Source organism: Cuculus canorus, chromosome 5, assembly GCF_017976375.1.
Source record: "Cuculus canorus isolate bCucCan1 chromosome 5, bCucCan1.pri, whole genome shotgun sequence".
Taxonomy (NCBI): domain Eukaryota; kingdom Metazoa; phylum Chordata; class Aves; order Cuculiformes; family Cuculidae; genus Cuculus; species Cuculus canorus.
This window is the reverse complement of record NC_071405.1, coordinates 45,871,137-45,884,892: the sequence shown is the minus strand read 5'-3', so window position 1 is coordinate 45,884,892 and position 13,756 is coordinate 45,871,137. Positions and strand designations below refer to the sequence as shown.

Here is a 13,756-nt window from a genome sequence, read left to right as displayed (position 1 = left end):
ATTCAGACACTGATGGACAAATCTTCCTCCATGACTGAAATGCCCATGCAGAAGACACTCAGTTGCTTTCAGTGTTGTAAATGTGATAGATCTGTTGATCTATGGGAAAGTATTTTTCCAAGACGTTAGGTTTTAGGGCCTATCTTTATCTTAGTGCATGTAGTTTGCTGCCTCTTTTCTTAATTCAGTACCCTATAGCTAGTGAGAGGAAAAAGTACAAATTTGTATGAACCTTAACACTTGAGCTGTGAATGTGGAAAAGTACTGTGCAACGTTATTTTTTTTCTAGCCTGCAGAGAGCCAAAGATCTCTGACCTGGTGAGACAGAAAGTACTTCCAGTGCAGGTTCAGTCAAGGTGAGAATGTCAATGTGTCAACCTCCAGTTAAAGAAAAAAGTGTGGCTGCTTTTTTGCCTGCTCTCTTTTCCATCCTGTGTGTTTATCCTGCCTAAGCACCCTTTCCTACAACTCCACTAATAATCAATCAATGAGAGCTGCTGTGAGGGAACATCTGATTAAGCACATGTTTGCAAGCCGCTAGATGCAGCCAGGAAGAAGGGTAGTTAGAAATGTGCAAATTACTGGGCAATGCTGGAATTAGGCTTACGAGCTTGTGACTGGCTATGCGAACAGTCTGAGAACAGTTCCTTGGGGTTAATGATGTGTCTTAAAATATGAACATGTGCTGTCTGAGTGAAGAAATGAGCAGGGAAAGCACAAGGCAAGAAGGCGGCATAGCAATGTAATGTGCTCCCATTAAGTTTCATCATCAAAGTAAGATAGAACAGCTTTGATATAAATTTGGGGTTTGGGTGGCCATGGGAGAGAAGGAATTAGAGTAGGAGCTGAGGAAAGAATGAAAGGTCAAGACCCTGCCTGGGATTACCCTTCTGCTGATTTATTGAAAAAGTCCAATCTGAATTTGTTACACTGCAGTGTTCAGGTTCATTTTTGTCCAAGTAGTAATTTCTCATTTCAGGTTTATTTTTTGCAGTACACGATTAATTTATGTTTAGACACTGTGCAAGAACTGTCCTCATCTTTGGTCTTAAGAACAGCCATACCAGGTCAGAATAAAGGTCCAGTTCAAGCTATATCCCGTCTCTGGCAACAGCCAGTAGCAGATGCCTAGAGAAGACTTTAGGAACAAGGCAAGCATATACTTTCAGAATACTCTCCCACTCTGCAGTTCTGTGATGTTTGATTGTAGAAATGGCCCCAAGAAGCCATCAGGGGTCTTTAGTAGCCATCAGGAGAATTTTCTTGCTTAACTTTCTCAACTCACTTTGGAACACAGGTCTTTTTATGCTGAATGTTTCAGATACTAAGACCAGCTGTATGAGAGCACATCCATGCCCCCATCTCCATAGTATCATGACAGCATCTCATTTTCATGGACTGTTTTTATGGCTTGATGTAGGATCTTTATTTCATAGATTGTGAGACAAAATGTGTGATTATGCAATATTGCAAGGTCACATGTGAGGATTGGGAACCTGTCAGTCTAAGCATGACCACAGCAGCTCTCATCAAGAAACTTGCTCATTGCTCTTGCGTGCTGTTATGCCTGACAGATTCTATATGAAGGAGGCAGTCTATGTCTCCTTGTGGTCAAAAATGTAATTACCATGTGAAAAAGCATTCTTATGTTTTTTTCTGGATCTAGGCAGGACCAGAAGTCTCGAGGGAAATGAATTTCCTGATGAATTTTTTGAAGGTTTTTTTTTTTTCCTGTAGATATATGCTTTTAAGCATTGGAACAAGGGATACAGTCTAAGTAAAGAAGTATGACTGTAGTCAAGCTTATGGTCCATATCTAGGCTCGTGCATATTTATTTTTTTAATTATGTGCCGTATTGCAAGTAATCATTACAATTTCTAAATGGAAGCTTAGTGATTATTGCAATTATGAAATCTCTGTGGTGAGGCAATTATCTCTGTTAATTGCTAAATCAAGCAACTTTATCAATGTGATTTAATCCAAAACAATTCCTTATACTGCCTATTAAAATGTTCACTAGAGAAAAATATGCCTAGCTCCTCTCTAGTGTAAATTAATTACAGCAATGCCAACTTCCAGTGTAATTTATTTAAAAACATAGTATTTCAGTCCTTTTGTGAATGGCAAAAACTATTCTACATTCAGAGGCAACTGGTTGCAGTCCAGAAACTGTACAATGAAAAAAAAAAAAAAAAAAAGAGACACAAATAGAAAATTTATAAACATACGTATATTTATTTCTGTGTGTATTAAAGTAGCTGGGATGTAAATGGGAGTATTGCTAAACTATGTTGGAATCATATTTTTGCCTTATTCTTTTGCAAGCAAACTTCATATGCTTTTAAATTATGCTTAACATGGCTGGTGATAAATCTAATGATCACTTCTATAATATTATTATTGTTAACTTGTGTTATTTGTGCCTTGAAACAGGGAAACCCCTTTGCATCAACTTTACTCATCCGCATTCAGCAAACAAAAGCTTGAAATCTATCCAACCAAGAAGCCAGCTCTGCCATTTGGAGACCTGCCCCCAGGGTACCAGCATCTGCACACTCAGCTTCAGTATGAGTGCATTTCTCCCTTCTACCGCCGCTTGGGTAGCAGCCGGAGGACTTGTCTGAAGACAGGGAAATGGAGTGGGAGGGCCCCTGTGTGTATTCCAAGTGAGTCTCCAAGAAAAAAACCTGCACACATCTCTAGGTGGATAGGGGAACAGGATGTGTATTCATCTTAGATACTTAAGGAGTCCCAGCGGTGTAGGCTGCCTATGCTTCCAGTTGGGAGACAGGAGCAATAAAAGTTGGAGGACATGTTGCTCTTTTTATCCACCAGTAGCATTTGCGCAGTTGATGGTAAAGGGATCAAATTTTCAGCACCATAATTTGCCAGGTACTCTTTTATTGAGCAAAAGGTGTAGACAGTTTCTCTCTGATTTTAAAATGTTTTCTTAGTATCACTTCATATATTCCTGTATTATTTACTGCAAATGTGATTTTTCTTTCATCTCTATACTTTGTCACCCAGCTGACATAACCACAAAAATTTAAGCAATAAAATGGAGAGCCTGTATTTTAAAGAGGCTCTTCCTTTAATACACCTTGCTAAGCAAGGGTTCATATTGCAAACAGTTAAGTCCAGATAAAATCTTATACAGAGCTAGTGCACACAGTAAGTCATGGTAGGAGCATCACAAGATTTGGTACAACCCACTACTGACATCAGGCAAACTGTGACAAGTAGATCCTAACATCAACCAAATTTTTAGCGTTCTTTTTTGTGTTTTTTCATCTCATGTGTTGAAAAGTATTTTGTTCAATCATTTTCACTATGGGCATGCCCACACTACCTCCCAGGAAAAGAAATATGTCCTAAAGGAGGCTAAAAAATGTGACCGCATGATGTAACTCTTTCAACTGAGGAAACCCTTTTCTGATTCAGGAGATTTTAACCCAGGTCTGAACCTCAGTAATATATTCCTAGAACAGGTCGGAGTTTTTTCTTTTCCCCAGGATGACTGTTGTTTTAGATGCATTTTCTTCAAGGTTGCAAGACAAATCTGTTCTCATAGGCATGAACTCATCTGTGCTAAAGTCAGTTCTAGGAGAGGACCTCACAATTACTCTATGACTACCAAGGGTGAATTTTAGTGCACCGTTGGCTTTATGGTGTTTTTTAAAAGCAAGAATCTGGGTGTTCTTTATGCAGTCATCTCATTATAATGCAGCTTGATAAGGTTGTTACAAAAGTTCACCTGCTCAAGTGCTAAATCCACATTCCTACTTCAGCTAGGAATTCAGATAATAATGGGAAAAAATGAAAGTTTTGTTTTTAAAAGCTATATAAAATACACGTTTTATAATTTTCCAGGTTGGGACAGAGGTTAATTAGAAAACTGTCCCTCATGCTAACTATTGCAGTTTGATTTCTTTTAGTACATTTTAAGCAGGAATCAAGAGTGATATTCAAATTCCTTGGTAGGGAAAAGGCATTAGCTCATTCTTGGTTCATTTTTCTTCAGTCTGTGGAAAAGCAGAAAACATCACCCTTCAGAAGACAGTGACCTCTACCAGGTGGCCCTGGCAAGCAGCAATCTATCGGACGGCCAGTGGGGTGAAAAACAGTCTCCGGAAAGGGGCCTGGATCCTTATCTGCAGTGGGGCTCTGGTGAACGAGCGCACTGTGGTGGTGGCAGCTCACTGTGTTACTGACCTGGGCAAGACCAGTGTGCTCAAGACAGCAGAGCTCAAGGTGGTTCTGGGGAAATTCTACAGAGATGATGACAGGGATGAAAAGACCATCCAGAACCTGCGGGTGAGTAAGTCTCCTGGGAGCAAGAAATAATGAGCACAGACAGATGCTGATCACATTGATCCGGTATAGGGAGAAAAGAGGTTATCCTTTGAGCAATACATTGGTTTACACACTGTACTTAGAAATGCATATCAAGAGACTCAACTGACAGAACTGTCATGGCACATGGAGGGAACATGCTGTAGTTCGTTAAATTCCCCTGACACTGTCCAACTCATATGTTCACCCCCTAATACAGATAACTAAGAAAATAGCTTAGGTTCAATAGCCCATCATGTCTCCAGTGATATTGCCATGAAAAAAAGTAGGAGTGATGCCAGCTACTGACAGAAGTGATTAGCATAATTTGAGGGAAAAACCTGTGCTCTAGATCCTGGTTTGAGGCCATGAGCACATTTCATATCTCAGCCCCAAGGCTGCACAGCTCTAAACTCTAAAGAAGTTCATATCTGACTCCAGCTCCAAAAATACCAACACAGGCTAAACAGAGTGGTTTGTTTCTTCCAAGTACAACTGGAAAGGTAGACTTGAAAATGAGGAGAAATACAGCAATTCTGGCTATGTCTCTTTTGCTGGGGGGGGGGATTATGTGAGTTAATGGATTTAATCCAATAAATCATAGTTATTTTTGATATATTCCCTATCCGCTTTTAGTTTCTTTCTATAATTCCCGCTTTTTCAGACTTTTCCTGTAAGGAAATACATTGTCTTTTACAACATTTCCTTATAGGAATCCCATCCATTCTCGTAGTGTTTCATCAAGGTAACTAGCAGTAAAGGTTTGGCCCCAACATTATCCAATATATTGCTAGTATTCTTTCCTTCTTTCAATTAGAAGGTTACATTTTAACTCAAAGCTCCCGTTTTCCCCCCTTGAAATTCTACAGGCTGAAGATGACAAGGCATGTAAACTAACAGTGAAAAACAGTGGAAAAACTTTAATTGCACATTAACTCCCCATTTTGCTGAAAAAAAATCCTTCATTGCTTTTTAATAGGAAGAGCGTCATGCAATAAAAACTGTCCTGAAGCCCTAGTATAGAAGTATGCAAAATAAACTAACATGTAATATAGTAGTATGGAAAGAGTACTGCTGACTTGCTGTGGCTGTTAACTCTACAATTCTTCCTGCATTGTTTCCTCCCCAGATTTCTGCCATCATAGTGCATCCCAATTATGACCCTATATTACTTGATTCTGACATAGCTATCATCAAACTCTTGGACAAAGCCAGAATCAGCAGTTATGTTCAACCCATTTGCTTGTCATCCTCTCATGACTTGACTTCATCCACGGAGGATTTAAAAATAATGATTACTGGCTGGAAGGTATTGGCTGATATTAAAGATCCTGGATACAAGAATGACACAATCCGTATGGGAGTTGTTCGGATGGTAGATTCAGTGTTGTGTGAGCAACAGTACGAGGATAATGGGATACAAGTCAGCATGACCGACAGCATGTTCTGTGCCAAGCAAGATCACACAGCGTTTTCTAATATTTGCCCTGCTGAGACTGGTGGGATTGCGGCCATAACGTTGCCAGCAAAAGCATCTCCTGAGCTAAGGTGGCACCTGATGGGATTAGTGAGCTGGGGTTATGATAAAATGTGCAGCCTAGAACTCTACAGTGGCTACACCAAAGCTTTTCCCTTTAAAGACTGGATTGAGAAGAACCTGAAATAGAAAGCTGGATCTGGAAATGGCATTTTATGACTATCTATATTTCTCTCTCAGCCTCTGCTACTTTAGACTTCTCATCCCAGTGATGTGCCACATCTGGGATAAGGTTAAGGCAGGCAGCCTGGTAATTTATCCTAGGATCAGATGTTCCATCAGGCTACTTTTACTTAACTCATGACAGAAGGTTGTAGTGCCTGAATTTTACCATATTTTGCCTGTCTCCCCTGGTGGGAGGACAATGATATGCTCTGAAGTCTGACATACAGAAACAGGACAATGAATTCTGACTGAAATTATTCTGTAGTGTGGAGTTCCCTAGAGAAATTGACAGTGAGGCTCTCCCAAAGATATGTGTGACTAAGATGATTAGAAGGCTGGAAAGAGTAGTCTGAATTCATTACGATGGATGATCTTGTTACGGTATGTGCTGTCTGTATTGCCATAGTGCAATGTAATCTTTTTCCTTCCCAAGTACTTTACACATTTAAATAAACCATGATTTATTTTTTTTTAACCTACATACCCATGTCTCACATTATTTAGTTTCCTCGTGCTTTATCTATGTCACAGTCTAGGGACTCTCTATTGCCCTTGTCTGTTTGCATGTGACTCCCACCTGGGACTTGTCAGGCACACTGACAGGCAGAATTAGCACAAAATTCAGTTACTATGTAAATAGCAAGACTTCTTTGTTTTCTTAATACATCCAGTGCTGTTATTGTTCAACATGGACCACTCCAGTAAAATGTATGGGGGAGTTCTCTCCCACCTTGTATTTCGAACAGATGAAAACCTGAAACATACTTTTAAAAGCATTTTTCCATGTGGATTATTTCAAACACCTACGAAAACTTCAGGAAAACTTCTGGTTTCCATCAGTTCACATACTTTTGTGGCAAAACAACTCCTCCAACTTCAGGGTGAAGAATAATGTCTAAGTCTCACACTTAGCAGAGGCTTTTCTTGACTGTACTGTTTGACATCAAAGTGTAAGATTCTCCCATTGGCCATGTTGTCCAGTGGAGAAACTTCAGTTTCCTCATCGTCCTAAATCATTGCTCTTTCACTAAATCATTCTCTGTTCAGTTGTGGCTCAAGACTAGAGCCACAAGACTAGTTGTGGCTCTAGAAAAAGTTGGGGAGGAGCAACATGGGAATGTCTCCTATCGGTAATGGCTCCTGGATAAGTCATCTATGACATTCTGGAATTTGTAGACCTCCAAATCATTACAGTGCCTAAACCACCTCACAGCAATAATTGGATATGAAGGCTGGAGATCTGATTTAGTGTTCTTGCCAAGAAGGACTCAGGTCCGGAAATCATGTCCTGTCTAGCCTATCGCATGACTATGGAAATTGTAAGCTAACAGGTCTGGTTTCTGCTCTGTGAAATGCTGTGAAATCTTTGTCAAGAGTTAGGCAGTCCACACAGATTTGCAAAAGTCTATGTTAATTCCAGCTTTAGCCCTCACTCTTCTGCTTTTACTAACAATCACCCATGCCTAGTATTTACTGATTCTCTAACTCCTCCTCAGTGTTGAATCCTATTCCCATTTGGCTTCAAACCACTCACAGATCTGGCAACGAATAGATGAAATTTTCTGGGCTTGGGCAGCAACAGTATACCTGTTCACTGGCTGTATATCTTACAGAAGTTTATTCTTGAAGAGAAACCTGAAGGGATTCATGGAATGAAAATCACGGCAGGAGGTTGCTACAGCTGTGTGTGCAGAGCAGAATTAAATCCCCCTTCCTTTTGCAGTCTTCATGTTCTTCAAAGAAAACAGAAGCAAGAAAATGGTCAGGCATCCCTCAACACTAGGATTCAGATTTTAGCACAGTCCTTTATAGAAAGAGGAATTAGCTGTAGCATTTGGTTCTATTACACTTACAGACCTCAATGATATTTGACTCCTAGATTCAGTTCTGTCTAATCTCTAAATGCAAACATATTTTATTTCTATTGTTACATGACATACGTATTCACATGTATGGGTGGTCAGTCATATCAACATATCCAAGCACTTGTACCATGCTTAGTATTTGTAGGAATTACAAATCAGCTTGTCCATCCTGTCTGGCAGTTTGACCCACAGTAGTTCCATACTTACAGCCAGAGCAGAATAGGGGTTAACATCTAATGCCAATAATGAGGAAAACCAGAGGGTGAATGCTTGAAAAAAACAACTTGTGAGCTGGAATCACTAATCCTTTTGATAGCTAGGATCTATTTTTAAGATGCAAAGCTATTTCAAACATCTCTTTCTAAACAGGTGAGGATCCATCTGTTGGAGAAAGGGTGCAAAATAGCACAACATGGATAGCAACACATCTTTCCTCTTGAGGAAAGGAGCTGTGCATTCTGGAAAGGCCAAAAAGGTAGTGCTATGAAAAAAGAAAAAAAAAAAGACAGCAAACCAGTTCCTGCATTCTTACTCATCACAATGGATTTGTGTCTCTCTATATGTTTGGGGGCTGAGGATGCATGAAATTACTTCCAAAAGTATTTTCCAGGCTGCTTAGCTGGAAAATAGTAATTAAAAGGACATAGGGAAGTACATGCTCTTCTCAGGCATACTTTCAGGCACTTTAATGGAATTGCCCTGGTAACTTGTTTCCCTTGAAAAACCTAAGTCCATGATAAGATTACAAGAAGAAAAAGTGTATTTGATTAGGATTAGGGAAACCATGCTAAGCTGCATCCTGACTTTTTTAAGGACCGGTACTGGAAGTGGCTTGTTTGCAGAAAAGTTGTCACAGGGTAGCTGGAGTCATGGGCAGGGTCAGGCAGCCTTTGCACTTACAACTGTGCCTCTGCTGCAGTTGCATAGCTCCTTATCATGGCAGGGAGCTTCCTGTACAGCTGCTGGCTTGATGCAGAAGGAACAGGCTACGGCAGAAACATTTGTTCTCTGTGAAACAAAACATCAGGTTGGATAGAAAGACAACACCAAGGTTGACATGCAGAGCCTCAGCTGGGGTAAACTGATGTTGCATGGCGGTGTCTTGACATGGCTGTCTTGTGTCCTGGCACGAGAATGTCCTCACAGAACAGGTCCAGAACTTCCTGCCCAACTCTGCAAACACGACCTGGCTGCAGCTCTCAGGACAGACAGTGGCTGCCACACCAGCCTGTAGCTGGCAACAGGATCTGGAAAATTCCAGCGTAAAGCGTGCTGCAGTTCCCAAAGGTGATGGAGGTGAGGAGGAGTGGTCGCACCACGGCATCTCCGTGCCCTCGCGCAAGCGTTCCCAGCGCCTCCTGCCCCGCACGGCCGGGGCCGCCGCACCCCGTTGTGTGCAGCGCCTCGCTACCTCCAGCTCGGGCCGCGCACCGGCGGGCGCTATCGCAGGCGGTGCGAACGGGCGGGGGGCGCGGAGAGGCCCCGCGGTCAGCACGGGCACCTTTTCCCAGGTCCGCGGCGGGGCCCGCGGCGGACAGGGGGCAGCACCGCCCCGCGCCGCCGGGACCGGGCGCGCCCGCAGCGGCCGCCCCGCTCGTCCCGGAGAGCGGGCGGTCCCGTTCGCCGCCCGTCGCGTCCTTTCGGCCCCGCCGCGGCGGCTCTGGCGAAGGGCCGGGCAGCCCCGGGCGCGGCGGAGCAGGTGCCAGCGCTGCGGGGGCGCGTGGCGGGGCCGGCTTCTCCGGCGGCGCACGGGAGCGCTTGCCTGAGGGCGCGGGGGCGGGGGGGATTCGCCGGTTCCCGTCGCTGCCGGCCGGCGCCAGGCGGCACTCCCGGGGCGGAGGGCCGGGCCTGCGCCGCGGCGAGTGGGGCAGTGGCGCTTGGCCCTCCTCCGGCAAGGGGCTCGCCGCTCCCCCGCCTCTGCCCCCGCTGCTGTCAAGGAGCGGTTGGGGGGATTTATAGGAGTAACAACGACTCGTGATGTCAGCCCGTGCCTAAAATAGAGGGATAGACTGCAAATCCACGGCTCGAGGGCTAAAACCTTCCAATCCTGCTTCAGCCAACACCGCGCCGATGTGAAGTTCCCCCCCCACCTCTCGCACACGCGCGCACACGCGCCCCGGGGCGAGGGGAGGGCGCAGGGGATCGCAGCCCAGGTGCCAGCGCCTCCTCGCCCCGCTGGCCACTGCTGGGCGGCCGAGGGGCAGCAGCACCGGGCCCCGCGACACGGAGAGCCCTCGCTAGGGCCGCAGCCGCGGGGTAGGAGAAGAGCGGAGGAGCGGAGCGGCCGGATCCTCACCCTGCGGAGCCCCCCGGGATTGCAAGGAATTGTGTGCTCCTTCCCAGACGCGAGCGAGGGTTATCCCAAAGAGGCAACCTGCTTCGCGCACTGCTCTCCTAAATAATCTCTTGGACTCTTGAGAGGACAGGGGGGCTTTCGGGACCATGGCATCGACAGAAGGGTGAGGGGGACCGTCTCTTGGGAGGGAGGAACGGGAGAACAGAGGGGCAGGGGGGTGTCCGGCATTGTGCTTTTTGGGAACAGTTTCCTGTCATCTACTTCATTGTTAATCCTTGCCCCTCGACATCCCCTAATGGAATAATTAGGGAGTGAGAGGAAACGAGAAGCAGACTATCCTCTTTTAGAAGAGGGAGAGAGTTATGGGAAAAAATATTCAAATACTAGCCGCTGGAAGGGTTTTTATTTTTCTCCTATCACTTCTTTATTTTACCCCTGGGGGCAGATCAAGTTTAAACCACCTGCCTGAAAGACGAGTTCAAGTGAATGGTTAACTCAGAGGTGGAGCAGGGAGCAGCCTCCTAAATATAGTAATAATAACCAATAGTTCAAAAAGAATCGAGGACCTGTCTCCCCCCCCAATCACCCCCACCCCACCCTTCAAAAGGCAACAAGCAAATCCAACTTCTTTTGCAATTTTGCAAAATGTGTTACAGAGCTAGCAAGAGAAATGCTGGGAAAGAGGAAAGGGTTATACAAGAGGCTTTAAAGAAAAGCAAACACAGTTCAGCCTGGTAGCATCCCTTGGAAGGAAACCTTTCTCCCTACCCTTGGCAAGGTTATGAAGATCGGCTGCTTGGTCTCTCTGGTGAGGCTGGGGGCTTATTTTGTTTACAGAGTAACTGGCAGTAGGAAAGAAAAGACAACATTTCTTTGATCTCTGGTTGTCCTTTTATAATACTAGCTAGTATTAGACTGCATCTGGTGTGAGCCTTCCCTTTATCCCTGGATGTTGTCAGGTTGTATCAGCATGATCTGCTCTGCACAGGACTCTCTGAGGACAGAGTGCAAAAGAAAGCTCTGTTTATATTGCTTTCATGTCTGTCATGCTGAAAGACTTGCTGAGCTGATTTAAATAACCTGACTCATGTCTGGGAGAGTGTGCACGCAAGTGTCCTGTTACCTGGACATAGGAAGGGACTGGTGTTACCTGGACATAGGAAGGAACTGGCTTTCTGCAGAGTGGCCCCTGAGCAGTTGGCTTAGGAGGAGTGAAAAGTTAGAAAGTATTAGCTTTGGTTGCTTTAGAAAAATGACAGTATGCCAGGTGTGGCAGAGGGCAAATCTGTGGGGCATTTTTGTCTTGTCATGGGATGTATTTCCCCAACTTTTGCTCCCATCTGGGTGCTCTGGTCACCTGCCATTTTCATTTCCAAGTAAGGCAGCTCTAGAGGTCTAGGCTTTTTTCGGACTTGTAGGGGAATGTGGGATCTGTTGTGCGGGAGTTTAATAAGAGGAGACATGATGAGAGGAGGCTGTGTTAGAAGGCTTTCTCAGCTTTGGATGAAAGCAGGTTTAAAATGTGTGTAGAAGAAGTGCTTTTAAAAGAAGCTGGCTGAACAGGTGGGCTAAAAAAGTTCAGAGTGCCAGAAACAGAAAAGCTTTGATAGATGCATGCTTTTGCTTTCCATACTCAACAAGAGCTAAATTATCAGGGTGAGAAAAGAAACAAAAAGTTCAGGCTTTACTTTCAAACTTTATAGGAAACTTACCTGGACTAAGACAAGCTGCAACTGTGTATTTGTTATGATTCAACTAGTGCTCTGTGATAGCTGAAGGAGGTGTGGAAGACAAGTGGGATGCATTTGACTTGTCAGTCCCTTTTTACCGGTGAGAACCACTTCCAAAACTGAATTGTCATCTTTCCCTCCCCTCAGGTAAAAAGCTGAGGATGGAGATAAGCTTTAAGCTCTGGCCTAAAGTTCAGCAAACTCAGGCACCATTAGGATCATCAGGGAAAGTGAATACTGACCAGACCTTGTTCAAGAAAGGCTTTCCACCAGCACAGTAGGAAAAAGGTAGCAGAAAGTGCCCATTGCTGCAAGCAAAGCAGTGTGTCTCAGGCACACACAGGGGCATGGAAAAAAGACGTTCTGGAGGTAGAGAAAAATTGTAAGTACTCTAGGTTTATGTCTGGTGGCTCTTGAGATGTTCAGATAGATAGGTTAGTTGAGATCTGAAATATATATGAAGGCTTTATTTTGTTGTGATAGAACTACTCCAACTACAGTCATCTTTGCAATGTGTTATTTCTCCTCTAATAGGGGAGCTTACATAAAATCTCCAAAGTGGGGATGTCGGGGATGTAACAGGATACTTGGCTAACAACACATGGCCCTGATATATGTGCAGAGGAAGCTAAATCTGTACTCCATTGTTAAGAAATATTGGTCACTTAGAGCCAGGATTTGCTAGGAGAGATTTCCATGCCTGCATCTTTCCAGTCATTATTTTTTTCCTTTCAGTGTCTTATATGGTTAAGATTGTCTACATATGGAAATTTGCTGCCCAAATCTTTCTGTTCCAAGGAGATGGTGGACAACGGGAAACTTCACTTGGTTGAAAATGAGAAAGGACGTCTCCCCAACATGGCAAAATCAGACCCATTTGTCCTCTGTGTCTACCTTGCTGTAGTTCCAACTAGTGGGGCTTTGGCTTACTGTCGAATATGCTGTTTGTATCTTGATTGTTAAAGTCATCCTTTCATAAAACCCTGTGATACAGGTCTCATTACCAAGATGGATTTTTGCTGTTTAGCTGGTGCTGAAAATGGAAAATATCTAGTTCAAGGAGGAATGGCTGGAACCAAATATCAGTACTGTTCAGGGTCACTTGTTTTTATGTTCTTTTGTGTAAATGTCCTCCACTGGATGTGACTGTAGACACGGTGCTGCTGGCCTTCTGATCTATGCTGGCATCGCCTTTTTTGAGTCTTTAGTGTGATTCGAAGGTCCGCTGACATGTGGAGCAAGACCATTTAAGCATTTCCTTTGCTATTAAGGGTCTGAGAGGACCTAAAGGTTAAATGAGGTTGACTCTGATCCAATTGATGCCCAAGCAAAGTTCTGAACACCTTGCTTCACATGGTTTTGTTAGGGGTCTTACCTCTCTCTTTAGTGTTACTGTTTCAAAAGGGAAAGAATGCAATTGCTACTGTGTTTTTTTTTTTTTTTAAGACACATTTGTATAAGGTAGAGATAGGTTTTAGATGTTAAATCAGCATGCGACTTTGTAACTCAGATATTAAATTTTAAATTTTTAAATTTTTATTTTATTTTACCTATTCAAGTGATGCTGGTTTAGATACTATAAAAATCTAGAAACCAAAAATCTCGTGTTTTGTATACCTCTGAGGAGTGGGAGTTTCAGTTGTGAAGTCTGGGTTTGTGTCTGTTCTTTCAAAATACAGCCACTAGGAGACACTGTCACTGCATCTGTGGTAGTAGATTAAACAGGCACAGCGGGTGTCTGAGCTGGAAGCTCAACCCTCTTGTTTGCAGGTCTGCTTCAGAGCATTCCTGTCATGGTTTTGGCTAGGCAGCCCTCTCCCATTTCACAGG

At 43.8% G+C, this 13,756-nt stretch overlaps 2 protein-coding genes across 7 annotated transcripts in view; both read left to right on the top strand.

Annotated features, from left to right (window-relative positions):
- Positions 1-6,523, top strand: part of PAMR1 (peptidase domain containing associated with muscle regeneration 1) — a 53,864-nt gene extending 47,341 nt beyond the window's left edge. Inside the window, exons 11-14 of one of the 4 annotated variants that reach the window (XM_054068300.1) lie at positions 290-356; positions 2,435-2,667; positions 4,023-4,315; positions 5,463-6,523. In XM_054068300.1, coding sequence (XP_053924275.1) covers positions 290-356; positions 2,435-2,667; positions 4,023-4,315; positions 5,463-5,999 — 1,130 coding nt within the window. In that variant the 3' untranslated portion in view covers positions 6,000-6,523. The remainder of the gene's footprint in view (positions 1-289; positions 357-2,434; positions 2,668-4,022; positions 4,316-5,462) is intronic. The other 3 variants (XM_054068298.1, XM_054068299.1, XM_009571890.2) reach the window with 3 other exon arrangements.
- Positions 6,524-9,916: 3,393 nt separating this feature from the next.
- SLC1A2 (solute carrier family 1 member 2) overlaps positions 9,917-13,756 on the top strand; it is a 91,221-nt gene continuing 87,381 nt past the window's right edge. The window contains exon 1 of one of the 3 annotated variants that reach the window (XM_054068752.1): positions 9,917-10,359. In XM_054068752.1, the coding sequence (XP_053924727.1) occupies positions 10,343-10,359 (17 nt within the window). In that variant the 5' untranslated portion in view covers positions 9,917-10,342. The remainder of the gene's footprint in view (positions 10,360-13,756) is intronic. The other 2 variants (XM_054068751.1, XM_009571889.2) reach the window with 2 other exon arrangements.